Source organism: Schistocerca americana, chromosome 7 (assembly GCF_021461395.2).
Source record: "Schistocerca americana isolate TAMUIC-IGC-003095 chromosome 7, iqSchAmer2.1, whole genome shotgun sequence".
Classification (NCBI taxonomy): domain Eukaryota; kingdom Metazoa; phylum Arthropoda; class Insecta; order Orthoptera; family Acrididae; genus Schistocerca; species Schistocerca americana.
In genome coordinates, this window is record NC_060125.1 from 513,871,880 (window position 1) to 513,894,459 (window position 22,580).

The 22,580-nt window shown below is 47.3% G+C and overlaps 1 protein-coding gene across 1 annotated transcript; it reads right to left on the reverse strand.

The window, feature by feature from the left end:
* Positions 1-208: 208 nt before the first annotated feature.
* On the reverse strand, positions 209-21,097 carry LOC124623055 (neurogenic protein mastermind-like; the record flags this gene model as incomplete). The annotated part of the gene is made up of 6 exons (XM_047148847.1): positions 20,737-21,097; positions 18,759-18,854; positions 18,265-18,596; positions 15,830-16,165; positions 2,839-3,032; positions 209-470 (listed from the first exon to the last, which is right to left on the reverse strand). Coding segments are annotated over exons 1-6 (1,581 nt in total), but the record flags the coding sequence as incomplete, so codon positions are not given.
* Positions 21,098-22,580: the final 1,483 nt, after the last annotated feature.

Sequence of the window (22,580 nt, forward strand, 5' to 3'; positions counted from 1 at the left end):
AGGCGTTAGCCAACGTGCCAGCGTGCCCGCCTACCTGTATGTGGTGCTGCTGGAGCGACAGCTGCTGCGCCTGGCTGAGCGAGAGTCCGGGCGCGGCGGGCTGGCGCGCGCTGGGCACGCCGGGCGCGGGCTGCGGCGGCTGCGGGGGCGGGTGCGGCTGCGGCTGGGGGCGGTACTGCGCGCCGGCCGGCACGGCGCCGTACTGCGGCGAGTACTGCGGGCCCGGGCCCGCCGCGCCCAGCTTCGGCCCCGGGTAGCCGCCGCCCGGCGACAGCTGCTGCGGCGCCGGCGCCTGCTGCTGCTGCGGCGGCTGCTGCTGCCCCTGCTGTTGCTGCTGCTGCTGCTGCTGTCCCTGCTGCTGTTGCTGCTGCGGGGGCGGCTGCCGGCCCACCCCCGGCGGCGCCTGCTGCCCGCCCGCGAACAGCTCCTGTTTCACCTGCGCGCCGCCAGCGCCGGCCGGCCCGTAGTCGCTGTCGACAAGCGCGCTGCTCGTTCCTCACATTCCACACAATCGCGACGTACAAAAGGCGAGTACACCTCAGGCCAACCAACGACAACAGACCACTTAATTAGGCGAGGTGCGCTTAAGGTCAACGAACGACAAGAGTGAATTCGGTCGAACGTTGACAGCCAATGCTATGGCGTCCAGCTTCTCATCCACACCACCCAACGGCTCGGGACCGAGGGTTCGGCGGTGTCGGAACCCAGCTCGCTCTGATAACTTTCCGACGTTGCTCATATTTTGTTATTGTTCTTCCGGTATCGTGTATCAATGCTGTCCCACATGTGTCGCGAAAATGGCAACGGAATTGCAAGTTCCGTACGACGCCAGTAGTGACTGCGCGGAATGTCGGCGGACCCGCTGAACCCACACGCCCAGCAGCTCTGGACTACAAACGCCCTCTGCCGCCGCGACACAGGACGGCGGCAGGAGCCACTCACCCGACCTGCACTCACACCTCCATCGCTATGTCGTCATCGTTCGTGCTCGGTACAGTGAGCCTCGTCCTTGTAGCTGTTGTATAAGCTGCACTATCTCTTGCTGCATTGTTTATAATCAGCCTTCGTACGACTGGAGGAATACAAGTTAAGTAAATCTTCTCCTTGCTGTGTTAACTTGTTCACTAATCATTTCTGCTCCTGTCCACCTTTCCTATGACGTCAGTTGCAACACCACTCAGTAGCTCACGCTCCTTGCTGTAAGTACCACATCATCATTCATGACTGTTATAGGATAGCGTTTCAATTTTGTCCCACCACACTGCTCCCTACGCTATAAAGGAGAAGTCGTACGCCAGCGTCATTTCTTCTTCTTGTTCTTCTTCTTTTACTGATGATTACCTTCTTGCAGTAAAATAAATACGGCACATGCGACGACTTTCCTCACAATATCGGTCGGTGAAATCGTAGTTAAAAAGCTAGTTTGTAGCAATAACAAAATGAGAATAGTCTCGGCAAGTTCTCAGAGCCAACTACGATTCCATCTCGCCGAATACCTCGGCCCAACCCCTCCGTTTGGTAAGGTGAGAGGCCGAGTGCCGAATCCATTGGCTATCGTTCGTCGGCTTTCATTGGCCTCATGCGTACACGCCTAGAATTGGAGCTAGCTCTAAACGTGACACTGAAGTGCGGCGAGTGTGGAGACCCAAATTACGTGACGGTAGGCGTGCCCCTTTCCAACGGCTGTCATTTAATGTAACATAAGGCAACGATTCCCAGTCGCGCGTCTGTGGCGGCGTGACAGCGGAGACGCCAAAGCTACCGCGATTCGACTGCTCGGCACAGCACCGCTTCGGTGTCTCCGCTGTCGCGCCACCACGGACTTGCATTCATTTACAATGAACGAGTGTCACTGCGCACAAAGACGACTACCGCCGCGCGCATTCTGTCGACACTGCCGCCGCACTGCAATCGTACCTTACGGTAAGCCTTTGTAGACTGAAGTGACTCATCGGTACGTAAATGTCAAAACTCTGCTCCATGTAACACACATTTAGTGACTGACGACACATTTTAGGTTAACTGAACCCACCGCCACCGAACTTCGGGTTGACCAGTGACGTAACGACAGAGCGCCGTGTGACTTCAGAAACGAACGAAACACTGACATTATCTGCTTTGGTGACAGACAGTTCTGTAGCGTAACTCGAGGGCTCGGTTAGGTTGCAAGATGACAGTTCGGTTGAGAGTTGGAGAAGCCAACGAATGTGGTCTCGAGAGTTACAGTAATTATATCAATGATTATTATTTTTCCCTTCTTAACTTTACTGAATTTTATCAGTGTTTTTCCCCACAAACATTCCGCTTTTCTTTACAAAGCACATCTTCTGCTGTCCACTCTTCTTTCTTTGTTTTTCGACATCAACCTCCTCTATCAACGAAAGAAAAAGAAGTGAACTTCAGAACATTTAAACAAGGGGCAAAAACACTAAGTAAATCGACGCAAAATTTATACGGGAAAACTGTTTTGAATTTAGAAATACCAAAATGTACGAACCAAATTATGTATGTGAAATTTCCAGAATAGCCACTCAGATGCTCTGGAAAAATGGAAAAACGCGTCTGCTGAAAAACTCAAATTTCAGTATGCTTAACACGGTAAAATAGACTATAAATATGTTTACAGTGCGCATGTTACACTTATTGGACTTTGATGATTTATTTTCGTCCACCTAGACGATCACACGGGTGGCATCGGTGGGTTCGGTATTTCCGTAATTTGTGTCAGACCGGGAGTGAAACCCCTATCCCGTGCTTATCGGGTGCAGTGGCCTAACTTGCAGGCTCCCTGGTACCACTTCCCCGAACTACTAGGAAAGTGAGTACAGCGTGGCTCACCCGGCCGGCGATCCGAAGGGGAAGTCGTAGGGCGAGCGCTGCGGCGGCGGCGGCGCGGCGCCGGGCGCGGGCCGGCCGAAGCCCAGCTGCGCCTTGTGCTGGTGCTGCTCCGCCATCTGCTTCAGCGTCTGCGCCGCCGGGCTCAGCTCCGCCTTGCTGAAGTCCAGCGTGTACGGCGCCAGCCGCCCCGACACCTGCCGCGACAACACGCAGTGAACAGTAAACACAAACCACGACAAAAAGTCTAGAACACGTTTTGAAATTGTCTTCATGTTTGTTGAAACACGAAAGGTGCTCTCATTATCAAACACTGGATGAGTACAATCTGCGTAATTTGCGCTCCCTTTGAAGCAAAACCATGTTTCTCACTCGCCTCAATGTTTGTTTCTGTTGTTGTTGTCTTCAGTCCTGAGACTGGTTTGATGCAGCTCGCCATGCTACTCTATCCTGTGCAAGCTTCTTCATCTCCCAGTACCTACTGCAGTCTACATCCTTCTGAATCTGCTTAGTGTATTCATCTCTTGGTCTCCCTCTACGATTTTTACCCTGCACGTTGCCCTCCAATACTAAATTGGTGACCCCTCGATGTCTCAGAGCATGTCCTACCAACTGATCTCGTTTTCAAATCAAGGTGTGCCACAAATATCTCTTCTCCCCAATTCTATTCAGTACCTCCTCATTAGTTATGTGATCTACCCATTTAATCTTCAGCATTCTTCTGTAGCACCACATTTCGAAAGCTTCTATTGTCTTCTTGTCTAAACTATTTATCGTCCACGTTTCACTTTCATACATGGCTACACTCCATGCAAATACTTTCAGAAAGGACTTCCTGACTCTTAAATCTATATTCCATGTCAACAAATTTCTCTTCTTCAGAAACGCTCTTCTTGCAACTACTAGTCTACATTTTACATCCTCCCTACTTCGACCATCATCAGTTATTTTGTTCCCCAAATAGCAAAACTCATTTACTACTTTAAGCGTCTCATTTCCTAATCTAATTCCCTCAGCATCAGTCGACTTAATTCGACTACATTCCATTATCCTCGTTTTGCTTTTGTTAATATTAAACTTATATCCTCCTTTCAGGACACCGTTCATTCCGTTCAATCGCTCTTCCAGGTCCTTTGCTGTCTCTGACAGAATTACAATGTCATCGGCGAACCTCAAAGTTTTTATTTCTTCTCCATGGATTTTAATTGCTACTCCGAATTTTTCTGTTGTTTCCTTTACTGCTTGCTCAATGTACATATTCAATAACATCGGGGATACGCTACAACCCTGTCTCACTCCTTTTCCAACCTCTGCTTCCCTTTCATGCTCCTCGACTCTCACAACTGCCATCTGGTTTCTGTACAAATTCTAAATAGCCCTTTGCTCCCTGTATTTGACCCCTGCCAACTTCAGAATTTGAAAGAGAGTATTCCAGTCAACATTGTCAAAAGCTTTCTCTAAGTCTACAAATGCTAGAAACGTAGGTTTACCTTTCCTTAATCTACCTTCTAAGATAAGTCGTAGACTCAGTGTTGCCTCGCGTGTTCCAACATTTCTACAGAAGCCAAACTGATCTTACCCGAGGTCGTCTGTAAAGAATTCGTGTCAGTATTTTGCAGCCGTGACAAACTGATAGTTTGGTAATTTTTACACCTGTCGACACCTGCTTTCTTTGGGATTGGAATTATTATATTCTTCTTGAAGTCTGATCTCGCTCAGCAGAAGGTAGAGTTTTGTCAATGCTGTCTCTTTGCATCGTATCCCCTGATCTACGAATTGTACAATGACAGAATTTTGCATGTTCGTTCAATGGTACACGTGAAGATTGTCTGAAAAGGTGTTTCGAACACAGTTAGTACTAAAGAAGTAATAAATTAAAACCTCGTGGCACTGGGAAGAAGTTGACTTCCGAGTTGGTCTCATACGTGTTCTATCGGTTACGGATCTGGCAATCTTGCTGGCCACGGGAATACGTCAAGATGACGCAGATAGTTAATGCAGACACGGGTCTTGTTGACGACCACTGACTGTTGAAAAATCGCACCACAATACTGTCAAACGAGAGACAAGACATGAGGACGCAAGGTGTCGGTGACGTCCCCTTGTACTGCCCCCGAGTTCCCTCAGTCGCTACTAGCCGTGACCATGATACCCACATCATGACGACAGTAGTAACACCGCTGAGCTTCAACGAAACATTGGAAGAATGGGACTTCTCCCCAGGTCGCCGCCATACTCGCAGACGATGGACATCCGTGTCAGTGTAGAACCGTGATCCATCGCTGAACACTTTCAGCATTCCACACTACCACTTCAAGGCACCACTGTAAACGCAACCGTTTGTTTATGGTATTAATGGCAGCCTATGCATGGGATGGTAAGTTTTCCCTAGTCCGGTACTTATCACTCTCCTGGAAATGATGCACGACGACGCAGAACGTGCAGGGAGTCCATTATTTTGTTCTCGGATGGCAGGCACAGGATGTGAACAGTGCTGCACAATAGGGCAATCCATTTCTGTCGTTTTAACACGTGGTCGATGGAAACCTTGACGACATCTATGACTGTCCTCACGTTCCCATGCAGTCCAACATCGGGCCACTGTCACACCTGAATCACCCACAATCTGCATACTCCAAAATTCGTCCCCCTGGCCAAATCGATAGCAATGTGAGCGCTTTAAAGCTCTATCAGGTGCTGAGAACGCTGTCTCAGGCGAGTACGTGGCACGACCGTGTTCTTCGGAGTGATCATTCAACATCTGTCGCTGTCCACATTCCTACACCCTGCAAGATCTGGTAAAAACACGAAACTCGGACAATGCTAATGCACTAAAGCGGCTGTTCTATATGCAGCTCTTAATCATTTGCACCGCTACTGGTGGTGTGTGGGCGAACGAAGTAATCCTGACGTCCTACCGTGTGTTACTCAAATTAGAGTAGCAACAATAGTTCTTTAACAGCGTGGACCGTGAATATCCCGATGGCTGCACAGGTTCAGCAACTTCTTAGTCTAGTCCTGAAGACCTGACCATAATCAGAAGCACGGCGTTTCGTGTTCGGCAAACACACGCGCGACTGTGAATCTGACGATCGGAACATTGTCAAACGCATACGATTATCACGCCACACCAGCCCAGCACACGGCAGCGGCACACGTACGTACTCTCTCACTTCAAAACACTTATATTTATCCTTTTGTGCTGAAATGGGCTTTCCAATTCAATCACATCTCTAGCAGGACAGTCGAAAACGCATTGTGACAGAAAACTGTTGCGGCCAGTCTACTAACTAAAAAAAATGGTTCAAATGGCTCTGAGCACTATGGGACTTAACATCTATGGTCATTAGTCCCCTAGAACTTAGAACTGCTTAAACCTAACTAACCTAAGGACAGCACACAACACCCAGTCATCACGACTACTAACTAAGAAAATACTTTATTCAGATACCACAGACCTATCAACAAAGAAGGCCAGGACGAATTTGAAAAAAGAGTCGAATATCTGTCTATAAACGGGATATATGGGGCCTAGAATAGCCTCCGTCTACTATGAACTATAGACGCCTGTCTGCTGGTTACGCTACATGGGCTTCGTTGTACACTGCTGCTTCAAAGACAGCACCGACGTATTGTACAAAGCCGGCTTAAGAGATTCTGCATGTGCGGCAGTGTCCATGAATGGTATGCAGAACCGCAGGACGGCTAGCGACAGCTTATGAAGTGATACAAGACATAATTAAGGCATTCAAGCTGTGTTTTGTTTAAAATACAGACTTCATTAGCAGGACAGCGCTTGTTTTGGAGATTGTTTACGAGAGGTGGCCCTTGTAGCCTTAACTGAGAAGTAGTCCGGTAAATAGGATAAAATTATGCGGAGAAAACGACATCGAGTATACAGAAGATTAACTGAATGCCTGATACTGGGCGGATATGCATATATTCATTTCAATCTTCTATTAGTCCGGTCCTGCGTATGCACATGTCAAATTTTTTCACATATACAATGACGGAAAAAATACCAACACTAAAAAATAATTATGTAGAGACATGAAAAATTCGAGAATACATTTATCTAGCTAACACATTGAAGTGATTAACATCAAAAGAGCACACGTTAATGAATGCGCGAGAAAAGCCATTGCAAATGTGCAATTCACGCACATTAATAACCGGCGTAACCACCAGAATGTTGAACGCACGCGTGCAAATGTCCATGCAGTGTGTTGAACAGATGCCGGACGTCAGTTTGTAGGATGGAGTTTCATGCCTGTTGCGCCTGGTCGGTTAATACAGGGACGGTTAATGCTGTTAGTGAAAGGCACAGCAGTTGTCGTCGGATGATGTGCTCGACTGGAGACAGATCTCGTGATCGAGCAGGCCAAGGCTGCATGTCGAGATTCTGTAGATCATGCTGGGTTACAGCAACAGTATGTGAGCGCGCGCGCTATCCTGCTCCAGAGAAACCCCTGGAATGCTGTTCATGAATAGCAGCACGGCACGTCAAATCACCAGACTGACGTACAAATTTGCAGTCAGGGTGCGTGGGTTAATCACGAGAGTGCTCCTGCTGCCATTCGAAATCGCACACCAGACCGTAAGTCCAGGTTAGGTCCAGTGTGTCTAGCACGCAGACAGGTGCCAACTGACCTCCTACTAACCAACACTGAGGCAGAGCCAGCTTTCATCAGAAAGAACGACAGACCTCCGCCCTGCCCTGTGACGAACTCTCGCTTGACACCACTGAAGCTGTAAACGGTGGTAGTTTGGGGCCAGTGGAATGCACGCTACGGGACGTCTGGCTCGGAGCTGACCTTGAAGTAAACGATTTGTAACAGTTTGTTGCGTCACTGTGGTGCCAAATGGTGCTCAAATTCATGCTGGAGATGTGGTACGACGCACCAGAGCCATACGCCGAACACGACAGTCTTCCCTCTCGGTAGTGACACGTGTCTGTCCGGAGGCCGGTCATCTTGCGACCGTACATTCTCGTGGCCACCTCTGTCAGCAATCATGTACAGTGGCTACATTTCTGCCAATTATTTCTGCAATAGCGCATAAAGTACACCTCGTAGCGTTATTACAGGATCTCAATCAAAATAGGTGAGGTGTCGATAATGGCGTCTTTGTCGCCTTAAAGGCATTCTTGACTAAAATCAACTCACCAATTCCAATCCCAACTGTACGTAACGCCCACGACTGTTACAGCGTGTATTTAAAGCAAACCTGATTTGCTCCCTCATAGTGGTGCTAATAGCGCCACACTCGTGCAACTAGCGCGAAATTTGAATAGACATCATCTTTCACATGTAGAAAAACTCCTTTCAACTTCGCTTTACGTCGCACGTCTCCTCCTTGGTGTTGCAATTTCTTTTCCATCAATGTATTTAACATATTTCACACGTATTTTTACACATATTTCACCTGTACATTTAGTGAATTTCGCCCTGCGATCTCATTGCTCACGCAGCTCGATTTTTATGACATCGGATCTCCTACATTGTGTGTCCCAGAACGACACAGTTTTGCTGGTCCATTCAGGGGTGTATGCGAATATTGTCCGCCAAATATATCTCGGATACGGTTAGTAGTAACGAAGTAACAAATTAAAACGTTATGCTTCACGTGGCAGTTTTACTGCATGAACAGGGAATGTATAGTAAGAGATACAGTTTTTTCTTTTCATCATTCTGTGAGGGCTGTCAGAGAGGAAAAGTTTCGTGAAGATTTGAAATTATGAGTAAGGTTTGTTGTAAGTCACTACGTGCTCTCATTCTCAAATACTTGATTAATAAAGTACTTGCGTGTCATGAGCTACACTGCTTTTTCACCCCCACCCCCACTTCTGTGATAGGTAGGTGGTTCCCATACTGTAGCGATTGTTTCCTGACTATATAATACGTGTAACAAGTTTTTTTGATTTTGGTCCAGTGGTTTAGACGAGATGTGGAACATACACACATACATAGACAGATAAGTACATCCACTTTTCTAATATGTATGGATTAATATCCATTTTTAAAAATGTAATTTTTTTTTTTTTTTTGGTGGAAAGACAAGGCACGTGGTGGAAGCTGACGATTCTGCAAGGCAGCAGCCGGTTTCCTCAGAGGGGATGGGCTGCTTCATTCATTCAGGGAGTATAATGAGTCGCGAGGTTTATAACGCGGCGCGCACCAAGGACGCGGCACTTAACTCATCAGCACTGCCTTGTCGGAAGCTGACGCCACACGCTGGCGCGACGCCTGCAAAGGCAACGCAAGCACTTTAATACCACGCAGCGGCAAGCTGCTCACTATGGGACTCAAAACGACTGGCGGTTCTCAGTCAAGCACCACAATGAAAAGAAATCAGTTACAGATTATCACTTACTCCAATTGCTTTGAGAACCAAGGCTTAACAACGCCGAAAAGCCGGGGACGCTAAAATAACAAGGAGTACCCGGTTTTTTGAATATTAACATTTTCAGCGCTGATAGGGTGATGGAATGGCTAGGGAGAGGGAGTAGAAAGAAAAACAAAGTAAGTTAAACACTACAGCAACACGCACGAGTCTGTGTGTGTGTGTGTGTTTGTGTGAGGAGGGGAAAGGTGGGTGGGGTAGGTGCAATTTTTTCGGTAAAGTCCATGCCTCCCGATTAGCGTCGAGAATACTGCAGGAATTTCGCACGGCGGTTCTACGCAAGGTCACAGTGGAGATGGCTCGCCATAGTATCAAGCGTGTATCTTATCGTGTGTGACTCAGATGAGCGTTTCTTCAGTGCTGTGCGGTGTTGCGCTGTGATTCTGTCTCGACAAACGTCGGAAAAAGGAGAAGGAAGAGCTGCTCGGCCTGCTGAACTGCAAGTTGCATTCCCTCCCTTTGCGAACAATTGCGCCAATTTCTTCCACAATTGAAAGGTGAATCTGTTAGCTTCTGGTCGTCCGAAAATCTGAACCCACGGCCTATTCCCCGAAAAGATTCACAAACCTTTTTCTTTCACATAATTATTTTGATAGTCGGTCTCAACTACGGGTCGGGTCACATCGTTCCGAAGTATTCCAACTGCTTCACAACACTCCGCCTCACTGGTTGGACATCACGGAAAAGCATGCTACTGGCCCTTGAGAGAACTGTGCTAGTACAGCAGTCGGCGCAACAAGCACCCAACCCCGCCTGTAATCCGACCTTCAAATCCGATCAAGTGGCGATAAGCGTAACGAGGTATCTGAATGTATCGGTAAAACAATTTTCGCAGTTGTTCCACTCATGGGAGTTTCGGCGACTTTAAACATGGTAAGAATTCGAAGAAATATTCGATTTGAAGATGGAATTGTCAATCCAGCCACACACCCTGTAGGTGAGGATGGCAGGGCCTCGTGCATCACGTAAATTGGCCTGGGCGTGACAGCGCACGGTGCCAGTATATTCCAAAAAGCCGCGAGCAAAATTCGATTCCTTATGTCAGTCATATCTCGCGTTCTATTAAGCACCGAGATAAGGTGGACTGATAGGGTAATAAATGAGGCGGTTTTGCGCAGAATCTGAGAGGAAAGGACCATGTGGATTGTTTGGTTGATTGGGGGAGGGGACCAAACAGCGAGGTCATCGGTCCAGTCGGATTAGGAAGGAACCATCCCGGAATTTGCCTGCAGCGACTTAGGGAAATCACGGAAAATCTAAATCAGGATGGCCGGACGCGGGTTTGAACCGTCGTCCTCCCGAAAGCGACTCCAGTATGCCAACCACTGCGCCACCTCGCTCGGTGAATATATCGAGAACACTGGCAAGGAGAAGGGACAGGATGATGGGAAATCTGTTAAGACATCAGAGAATGACCTCAGTGCTACTAGAGGGAGCTGTAAAGGGCAAAAACTGTAAAGCAAGATAGAGATTGGAGTACAGCTGATAACTGAGGACAAAGGTTGCAAGTGCTACTCTGAGAAGAGGAGGTTGGCACAGGAGAGGAATTCGTGGTGGGCCCCATCAAATTACACAGAAGTCTGTTGACTCAAAAAAGGGAACAAATGTTTTGGATGGGCCTTGGCCTAGCGATCGTTTGAATACCTGTCGGAAGAACGGGTATACTGTAGCTATCATACAGTGGACGGTCAAAATTTAAACGTTACGCACTTAATCCAGCACAGGCAAATAGATTGAACCGGAATTCGTTTGCATTCGGTGTGATCCACGATGGGCCTTAGATAACTTATAAAAGCACTACGTATTAATGGGCGGTTCCTGAGAAAACCCGGAAAACCATGATCGCTGAGTACCAAAAGTTGGTATGACAACTTCTATAATTTCTATTCGTGGCAACTCCTCGAAATTTTTACCACATGTTCTCACGATGATGTCCTTGGGGAACCTTGAAACATTTTTCAATACCATTATCCATTACTGAGATCAAGAGCTTCAAATTGATCGTACTTCTGCACGTAAAATAGGCGCTTACTAACCGGTTGGTTGGTTGATACGGGGAGGGGACCAAAGAGCGAGGCCATCGATCCTATCGGATTAGGGGATGATGGGGAAGGAAGTCGGCCAGCCATTTCAACTGAACCATCCCGACCTTTGCCTGAAGTGATTTAGGGAAATCATGGGAAACTTAAATCAGGATAGCCGGACGGGGGTTTGAATCGTCGCCCCCCGAATGCGAGTCCAGTGTGCTAACCACTGCGGCACCTCGCTCGGTGTGCTATCCGGTCTGAGTTGTAATTGTAGTTTTAACGTAGTAAGCACATGGCAATGGTTCTGGGATATTCGTAAGGGTTCTGAGATCACCAAACTATATTTGTAATCGCCATTTTTTCACCTATAAAACTTTATGATGCACTGTCTCTATATAATGGGCACTCGCACCTGTACAGGCTGTACTGACCTGAAAATTATTCGGAGGTGCCACCTGGCGCCGGAAGCACCTACAGAATTTATGTTGTCATACGAAATTCTTTGTACTTGCGAAGTAAACACAGCATTTTTTAGTACACCGTAGATGTGCATGTTGTGTATTCTTCATTTTTTGTTAAGTTAATCTGCGTTGGATGGGAGACTATTTTGTGCATATTATTCCTACTCATTTGTTGTTTAGATGTATTAAAGTATGTAAAAGTGTCGAAGTTTATAAATAAACTGTCAAAACATTACCGACCTACAGCATTCGTTTTATAAAGCAGGTCACCCTGCTGTAACATGGAAAATAAGGGAACCAGCTGAAAAGTGCTCCTATCGGAGCACGAAAAGGCGAATATACTCGTCTTTATAAGAATCTGACAAAAACGTGGGAACCACCTGTCTAAATCATCATTCCATCTTCCCCAGCAAAATTTTGGCATGCTAAGATATTCGCTCTATTTTGTGCTGATAGAGAGTAGCAGAGAGACAGTGACAATGTAAGGCAGAGCAGACATCGCCAGTAGAAGACAAAGAGTGAGAGGAGAGCGATGGCGAGAGAGAGAGAGAGAGAGAGAGAGAGAGAGAGAGAGAGAGAGAGAGAGAGAGAGAAGTGACAGTGAAAGAGAAAAAGAGATGGATGAAGACAATAGCAGTGGGAGCCAGAGAGATAGGAGACAGTGATGAGCATTAAGATACAGAGGCAGCGCAAGAGAAAAAAATGGATGGAGATAGTAGCAGTGGGAGAAAAAGAGAGAGGAAATCAGTGAAAATGAAAAATAGGTATGCGTGGGGACCACACATACGCTTTGAGAGTCTAGACACCTCCCCCCCCCCCCCCCCCCCCGCTCCCTCCAGGCTTGCGAACTTTAACACGAAGAAATTTTCCCACTTTCGCCCGCCGATTATACCCACGTGTTAAAAAGTTTCTCGGTCTAGGGGTCAAAAGCCCGAGCAAACCATCCCAAGGACAGGTGCGGAGAGGCGACAATGGTCGTTGAAGAGAAAGACAGCAGACTGTACGCGAGAAAGAAAGAGAGTGAAAAAGAATGGGGGCAAAGACAATGGCAGTGGAAGAGAGAGACAATGAAAGTGGCAGAGAAGGAGACAGTGGTAAGGAAGAGCGAGAGAAAAGGATGAAGGTAATGACAGTGAGAGACAAGCCCAAGAGAAAACGTCAATGGAAGAAAAAGGAGACAATGGGAGAGAGATAATATGCAGAGGCCGTGGGAGGGAGATGCTGAGTGTGAAGGCTTAACTAGAAAGAGAGACAGAGTAAAGGGATTTAGAATGTTCTGCGTTAAAATAGCACGAATATGTTCGCATGCAAAAATTTCTGGTGAGAAAGGCGGAATGAAGATTCAGGCAGCTGGCCCCCACTTTTTTGACAGAGTTTTAGAGAAAAGTTTACTCGCTTTTTTTGTGCTCCGATAGGAGGATCTTTCAGCTCGTCCTTATATTTTGCAATTACACTGACTATAGCGGCCGGCCGGAGTGGCCGTCCGGTTCTGGGCGCTACAGTCTGGAGCCGAGCGACCGCTACGGTCGCAGGTTCGAATCCTGCCTCGGGCATGGATGTGTGTGATGTCCTTAGGTTAGTTAGGTTTAATTAGTTCCAAGTTCTAGGCGACTGATGACCTCAGAAGTTTAGTCGCATAGTGCTCAGAGCCTTTTTTTTTTGTACTATAGCGGACAAACAGCTTTTCAGAGCTATTCGTGACTATTGCTTACGTGTTTGGATTATCCATATCTGGACGGTTCAACGGAGAAAACGTATACAAAGAAGAATAGCGCGAATGACCAACGGCTTGTATGCTCGAAAATCTCCACAGGTAGACACTCCAAGAAACCCAGGTAGTCAATAACGAGACCCGGGTTTCGTGGTCTAGTGTATGGAGCTCTTCCACAGCTCACGTGTTGCTCCCGTACTGACCTAGAAGATAAAATTAGACTATTAACAGCATTCTCAGAGATGTTAAAGCAGTAATTATTGCTGAAACCCGTCGACGAATGTGGTGAAAAAAGAGACTCTAACAGACAGTACCACAAGTATTCTCTGTCACGAACTTTATAGTAATTCGCACACTACAAAAAGCACACACAGATACATAACTGCGCCGATCCCATAGCTGAGCGCTGCTGAGTACCGCGAACGTCACTTGCGCACACTGGCGTATTTACGTAGTGGCGAGGTCACGACAGTTAAATGGTGAGGCCCTTCATTACAGATCACTTTGTTCGTCAGCTGGTCCCATTAAGTGCTACGAAAGAAAGCCGTCATCTTTTTATATGTACTCTGTCCCTCATACAAGGTTCTGGTGAGACAATTATCTTCCTCGTTCAGTAATCAGAGAGGATGTGGAGGTCTACTTATTATATTAAGAGTCAGTAAGTGTTTCACGTTTCATTACTACCAACATTACTTAACTAATTTAGTGAAATGAGTTCTTAATTCTGTTTCAGTGAATGTACACAATGTTGCATCACGGTTCCGCGAATTTAAGTCAAATTGCAGTAATCGTGCGCCAGTGCCTCATAAATTCAATAATAAAAATAGAAATAATTACAGTGTATGAAGAATAAATTGGACGAATTTCCAATTTGTATGCGAATTTCGAATTTGTATGTAGAAACTCCAGAAATTCAATCGAGGTCTATAGGGCAAATGAATAAATCCGGTGTACGTGTCACGGCGAAAGTACACACTATCTGATTAAAAGTATACGGACACATATTAGTGAACGTTAATGGCGTCTCGACCTCTGCTGAAGACACTCAGTGAGGTGTCTGTTAATTCTTCCTCGAGGCTGAAACCAGAGTAGATATTGACGGACGCTGGTGTCTGCAGCGAAATCGACGTTCTAACTCAGCTCAAAGTTGGTCCACTGTGTTCATCGGGACTCGGGGCAGGCCAGTCCGTTCCAAAAATCATTGTCGCACGGATTCTGCTTCATGTCAGGGTGTACTGTCATTCTGATACAAAAAAATCAGCGTTTCCGAACTGTTCCCCTACTGTACGCAGTATAGAATGCTCTAAAATGTGTTCATATCCTTCCATATTTAACATTTTCTTAAGCGCAATAAGGAAACCACATCCTAACCACAAAGGCACCCCCACACCGTAACACTACTTCATTGTTGGCACTATGAACGATGGTAGGTAGCGTTCTGCAAGCATTAGTCAGCCCAAACCCTTCTACCGGATTGTGACAAAGTGCAGCGTGAATCATCACTCCAGATCACTGGTTTCCAGTCGTCCACTAACCAGTGGCGACGCTCTTTACACCCATCGCCTAGAACTGACTACAGGGGTCTATGGCTTATGTGGAGCAGCTCGACCACTGTGTCCCACCCTTTTTCGCTTCCTACGGACAGTCGTTATGTTAGCTGGACAGCTGGTATCACTCCAGAACTCACGAATCATTTCTTTCGTTGATTTTATGCGCTTTTTTGAAACTACCTTTCGCATTACTCGACGGTTCCTGTTCGTCAGCATATGAGGTCCTGTAACCGACTTGCGCGGATTCAGAAAGGCTGAAATGTCCCCTGACACGTTCGAAGCGACTGAGCCGTGCTGACCGTTCTATTCTGCTGTTACTGCTTGTCTCCTCACAATGCTCCCCCCACCTCCTTCTATACTGGTGGGTTCGCCTTTCGTGAAACCTAGTGGTCATATCCGTATTACAATGGGATGTCCAGATACTTATGGCCAGATGATTTAGTTAAGGAATTACTAGAGGTAAAATTATGTAATAGGCGGGTGGAGAAAGAAGCATGGGAGAAGGTAAATGGAAATGACGAAGTAAGGTACGTTACTAAGCATTCGATTCCCTCATGGACGACGAGTTCTCGAATATTTCAGCTTGAAAAGGATGAGGAAGTGATCAGTCGCAGTACTATTGAAATTGTCCTACATTATCCTCATGGGATTTGGAAATCCGTGCATGGTTGGAAAGCATGAGAGCGCCTCTCCTCTCGAATGGGGTTCCAGAGCACAACCTCGGTTGGTATTTTTGGAATGGATGTGAGCAACAGCAGAAATACGCACAAACCCCTTGTCATTATCAAGACACAAGACAGACGGACAGCAGGTGGAGCGCAGCACACATTGCTGAGGACTCACCTGCTGCTGAGCCTGCGGCGCCGTCAGCACGCCCGTCTTGTCGTCCTCGCGACCCGCCCCCGCATCACCACCAGCGGCACCGCCGCCACCCCCACCGCCGCCTGCACCGCCTCCGCTACCGCCTCGGTCGTCGAAATCGAACTCCTTCATAAACTCCGAGTGGAAGTCGGAAATCTCGGAGATGAGGTCGTTGAAGGCATCGGAGGTGATGATCTCGTCGCTGGTGTCGTCGCCGATGAGGTCGGACAGGCCGGGGAAGGTGACGCCGCCGTTGGCGTCCTTCTCCAGCGCGGCGGCGCATTGCTCCAAGTCCACGAACTCACTGTCCATCTGCTCCTGAAAACAAAACGCACGTGCATATCCGTCACTAAGAGCATGGTCCGGGGTGGTGGAAGAAAAAATGTTGATTTGCAATGGGCTGAACTGCCCAATACATTGTGTGGGGCTAAACAGAAAATGTTGTCTTGATGTTAGTAGAAAGGGAATATGTAGATGACGTACACTGTGTAACTTATGATGTACAGAATCAAATTGGGGAGAAAACAATTTTACGGAACAAATTGATGAAAAGAAAGAATAGACGTCGAGGCACGGTTAACTTGGTAGCGCAGGAAAGAACGGGGGAATAAAAATTGTGTAACAAGACGAAAACCTGAATATAATAAGCAGATTGACATTTATGTGGATCGTAATATTTATGCAGGTATGAAGAGACCTGCACAAGATGGACAAGAGTGGGGAACAGCATAAAACCAGTCTCTGGACTAAAAACCGTAACATAGCACGGCAGTGTTCGTTACTATGCTTTCATGGGATGTATGTACATATGAAGACTGCGATTAATATAAAAACAATAGAAGACTGCTCCACGAAGTTAAACCCTGCTGACAACGGGATGAAAGTGCCGAAACGTTAATACGTAAAGACGTAGGGAAGAATGTTAACGCAATGCTCCGTCACTTCTTGGTAGAAAATTTCATATTCGAGGGTGAGAAGCAAGCATGCAAGAAATCGTAACGATAAAACTAAACATACTATGTAGCCATTGTACAATTTCTTTGATCACGACTTTACACGGGAAATGATCCGCACTCGATTTCCCGTTTCCTCCTTAATGTCGTGACGAACAAGTCTCAGAGTCGACAGTATCTTTATTTTTCAACTTTTGGTCTCTTGCATGTTAGTGTGTTTGTGAACAGTCGGTAGTTACTTGATCATGGCCTATGAACCGAAAATCGTCTCGTAACAAACAAATATTTCTTTGTAGAATGAAGAAACCGCACGACAGATAATTGATCCACGATCTTTTATTGTGTTCCCGACCGGTTTCTGATCACTTAAAGTTCCATCAATGATGTACACGACAATTGGAGGGGAACCTCAGATCTGGAATGCCACACATGGAACTACGCGGCTAAAATTTCTAAAATGAATTACAGTAATTAAACGAGATAACAGGATGTTACTTACAAACAAAATCACGTAACCACCTGTGATCACGCTCACCCCAAAGTGGTCATGGAACCAAAAGTTCTATGTCAAAATAACAAAAGGAACCTAAAAAACCGAACAAACCGACATTACGATCGGACGCCAAAAGCCACTAGAGTGTTAAAACATGTAAAAAGTGGGGGGAGGGAGAGAGAAACCACATACTGCTTGGAATTACTTACATTAATTTCATAAAAACCGTTCCTCCGTGCTCCACGACACGGAACTCAAACAGTGAAACTCTGTAATAGTAAATACTAACCGTGAGTACCGAGGCCGCGAACGACCCATCAGACATGTGATTGCTGAACTCTTAAAACTGGAAAAGTGTAGCACAATATTTTCGTTATTATAGTTTACATCTGATGATGGAACTTTAATAAGTGTTCCGATACCGGTCTTGTACACAATAAAGGATGGCGGATTAAGCATCTGTTGTGTGTAATTCATCATGCTTTCCCGGCGATCTGTTGACATCTTGGATATTCGGGAATCCAGCCGGATGTTCGCGTCGTTTTCGCACGATATTTCAACAGCGTGCCTCGCTGTCTTCTTCAGGTGCTACCTGACACTGGTCCTTGGGTCGATCGAGTCCAGTCTCAGGTGCGAAAACGACGCGAACATCCGGCTGTATTCCCGAATATCCAAGATGTCATCTGTTGTGTGGTTTCTCCATTTTACGAAATGGACTTATGCAGTTGCGCCTGCCCCATAAGAAAAATGTAAAGAAGAACCACGTTTTTATGAAAAACGGGACTTCCCACATATCATTATTTCAACAAACATATTTACTAGAGAAGAAATGTACAGTGCTGTCTTCGTTGCCCAGTAGCATCTACCTCTACTACGCAGTCATGAGAGGTGACGAAGTGAACACCTCTTGTCTCGATGCTACCGACAGGGAGCCTTTAAGATGCATGCTGCAGAAAGAGAGAGAGGCTTACCTGTTTGCACTCCACGAGCGCACCGAGGTCGGGAGGCGGCTGCGCCGCTGGCTTTGGCGACGGCGTCGCGGTCGTGGCGGCACCCGCAGGGTCCGCCCCCGGGGCCGCGCCCCCGCCCCCGCCACCGGCGACTCCGCCACCACCGCCGCCCCCGGGCGCCCCCGAGCCGGTGCTCTTGACTGTGGCGGCGGCCGCCTTGACGGTGACGTTGGTGGAGATGTTGCCGGTGCCGGTGCCCGGGCCGGCGCTAAACTCGAGCTGCTGCACGATCTCGACGGAGAACTTGGTGAGCGGCTCGGCAGCGGGCGCGCCGCCGCCCCCGCCGGCGCCGCCGCCCCCGGCCCCGCCCCCCGCGGCCGGCGAGTGCGCCCCCGCGCCGGCGCCGGCGCCCGCGCCCTGCGCCGCCGCCCCCGGGCCGGCGCCCGCGCCCGCCCCCGCCGTGCACTGCACCTTGGCGGCCGGCTCGCCGAAGCCGCCGCCGTCGCCCGCGCCGCCGCCCGCCTCCAGCTCCTCCGCCGTCCGCTTCAGGAACTTCTGCTGCTGCGGACAGACGCACATGCTGAGGCCTCCGTAGACGTACGACGGCAGAGCTGCAGCAGCCGCGGATGGTACTGGTAACGTCGATTATATTTGTAGGGCTCTACACTTCTGAATCAGTTGTTACTGTTTGATAATCTACTGACGAGTATGGTTAAAATCGATTAGAACTATAGGAATATCTGGAAGCAAACACGAACATGGAACGAACCCAGCACGAAAAATACAATTCCGACGTAATAAGCTCATAAAAAAGTACATGAAAGACAGATTAAAAAATGTGGAATAACTGTCGATAAAATCCGCTATAAAACAAGAGGCCCAAAACTTTGAAAATCTATGAGTTTACAGTAGTAACGTAGCGAAGCCACTCAGTAGGATATTTAATATCTCCCTCGCAGTATTCTATGAAGAACGCAAGAGAAGGGACACTACGTCAAAATTAGTACCACACTTATTTAAAATTAGCTTAGCGGCCCTCTGCAACACTCGCGTGGTCTGTATGGTCTGCACGATTTTTTGTTTTATTTGTAATCAAATTTTTATGTTGTTCACAAAATTTCAACACCTTCTAAGCTTTTCACGCTAAGGCCATAGGAGCATGGTCTTTTCCAAATGTACTCCAGACCAAAAAGCGATTGTGGTAGCTGGAGTTCAAGATTTTTGTTAATCATGCCTTTTGCGTTCTTTTGGTGCAATTTCCATAGATTCTTTCACCCCATACCAAATATTTATTTATATGTAACCGACAAGATAAAATAGCAACTTTCGCAGATTCGCCTTTAAAATTTTTTTAATACAACGAAATATTTTCTTAAAATTTTTCATGATATACTTCACCCTCTAAGGGGTTGTATGTCCGTGAACAGTAAAACACGAATTTTTTAAATTTCTAATACGACAAGCGAAATAAAAATGATCTTAGATTTAGCTTCGAAAATGTTATCATAATGAAACAATTCCCTAAAACTATTCGTCCTCTATTTTACTCCCTCACGGGGCTGGACTTCCAAAAGCAATGAAACACGCATTTCTTTTTTTAAAAAAATCATAACCAAAGAAGTGAAATACCAATTTGCATATACGTAAGTTTAAAAATGCTTTAGTGATTATTTAATGACTATTTATTTCCAACAAAATTTTCACACAGGTGTGGCTTCAAGATTGCCTTAATAGCGACGTACTTTTAAAAAAAAAAAATATCATCCCCCATTTCACACACTTAATGGTGAAATTTCAGATAATTCCTTCTTAAATGACGCCTACAGTATAAGATCAACACCCTCCCCAAGTTTCAAATTTCTATCGTTAGTTGTTTGGGTTGGAAGATGATAAGTCAGTGGGACATTTCCTTTTATATAAAGAGAAGATAGCGTGCAGGTCCTGCAGACGACAGAGATCATCCCTCAGCTTTATGCAAGTTTCACATGCTGGTTGGTCCTCCCGCCGTACCAGAATGTCGTGTGCACACAGCCAAGATAACGATTCTATGCATCACCACACATAACAATAATTAATATGAAGGACTCGCGTCTGTTGCATCCTTTATAAAATAAATCTTCTGTGATGATAATATAGAAGCAGAATTTGGATGTTTCCAAATAGTGGGTAATGCTTTGAGAATCGAACTAGCTGAGAGAGCTTCACAAAACACGTCATACCCACGACGTCGGTCACGGTCACAAAATGAAGTCGCAGTGACGTAGCCGGCGAAGTTTCATTGAAGTCGACAACGGATGCAGGATCAGAGCACGAAACGACGCTCTGTGGTATAAGCGCCCAAGATCGCTGCGGCCCGCGCCGAGAGTCGCATTGGGCGGCCAGTATTACAATATGAACAACCCACGGCCGCAATAGTGCAAGTGTGAAAGTTACGACCAAAACAAACGCGACATAATGACGTCACATGTCTAGTGCTGTATGGTGCTGAGGTACTGCAGGTAACAGCTGAGGTAGCGACGTGGAGAGAGCGCAGCGCGTGTGCGTGGCGCGAGGGACGGGACCGCATCGCGTGTTGCGAAACGGGCGCGGCGCGGCGCGGCGCGGCGCGGCCCGGCGGCCGAGTAATTACACGGTGGCCCAAGGCCGCGGCAGCGCCGAGCCACGCGACGCCAAGAGACGCGGCCAGGCGCTCCGCTCTGGCCAAACACCGCACCCCGAGCACCCGGGCGAGCCAACTCGCAGCGGCGCTCCGCGGCGCGGTCACTCGCTGCGTCGTCAGCGTCCGGCTGCCCTTCGCTACACGTTTGCCGTCACCACCGTACAAGTTACGCATCCTCTGGTCACTGGGAACCATCGCAACCCTTACTTCATCGTGGAACGAGTCGATGTGTTGGTCACACAATGCGCAATATCTAAAAAAAAACCAACAACGAATCAATGAAGCACGAAAAATAGGATTTTCTATCCTACTCCAACGTACATGTCCTCCCTGTTGTGTCTGTCGCTGCCCAGTGCGCAGAATGGTTTGCTGCAAATTACAGACAGGTGTCGAGTTCTTCATAACGCTAAAAATCACACACACATCAGTCTGCGTCTCGTATCAAGCCTTCCTCTCCCGCAACAATACTCCTCCCCTTTCCGGCATCTCTTCTCCACTAACAAAATCACAGCTCCTTGATGTCTCACGATAGGTCCTATCAATCTATCTATCTCTTCTTCCAGTCTGGCTCTATTCTCCCCATTTCAAATGGTTCGAATGACTCTGAGCACTATGGGACTTAACTTCTGAGGTCATCATTCCCCTAGAACTTAGAACTACTTAAACCTAATAAACCTAACTAACCTAAAAACATCACACACATCCATGCCCGGGGCAGGATTCGAACCTGCGACCGTAGCCGTCGCGCGGTTCCAGACGGTAGCGCCTAGAACCGCTCGGCCACTCTGGCCGGCTCTCCCCATTTCGATTGAGTACCTCTTTATTAATTATCCGAACTATCCACGTTCTCTTCAGCATTCTTCTGTACGACAACATTTCGAAAACTTCTGTTTTCTTTTTCTGAGTAGCAGCTATCCTCCACGATGTACAACGTTACTTTCGAAACACTTTCAGACCTTCCTAAAACCGAAATTTATATGTAAAAATCTCTTCTTTCACAACAGCCTTTCTTGCTACTGCAAGTCTATATTTTATACACTGTCTACTTCTGAAGCCCTCCACAGTAAACCGCTACGTGTGCAGGTAGGACAGAATTAGCGGAGAGCATTAGCAGAGCGTGGGAGTCACCGCAGCACTCGTGAAACGGCGGCAGCCACAGAAATGGGACTCAGAATTGAGAGAGGCAATTGCGTCCGTCGGCCTATTTGAGAAATCCGGCCGGACAAGAAGTTATCTCACCTGAGAGGCGCGCAGTCCCACATACGGGTGCGAGGCCGCTGTGACGAAATGTGAACAACCCGCCGTAAAGCGGCGTTCCTCGAAGCCGTAAAGAGGAGACGGCGGCGGCTCTGTCGCAAGCGCGTCGTGCCTGCTGACACGGCGTGCAGGTAGCCATTACTGTCTCGACACGTGTCCTCGGCGCACCCCAGTTCACTGTACACGGTCCCTATGGGGCTTATCAACTTTTAATTTCTCTTTGTCGCAATGCAACAGCTCAGCTGCTGAAGAGACCACAACGTATGTAGCGTGCAACTCTATTTTGTTCCTTTGTTTACTGTTTCAACCCGGAAGAGAAATGACAGCCTGGGACTTTAATAGCGCCACTGATAACCTATTAACAATATGTTTCAGGCACGACACCTTGGTTGCATATACCACCTGAGGCGTCTGTTAAACA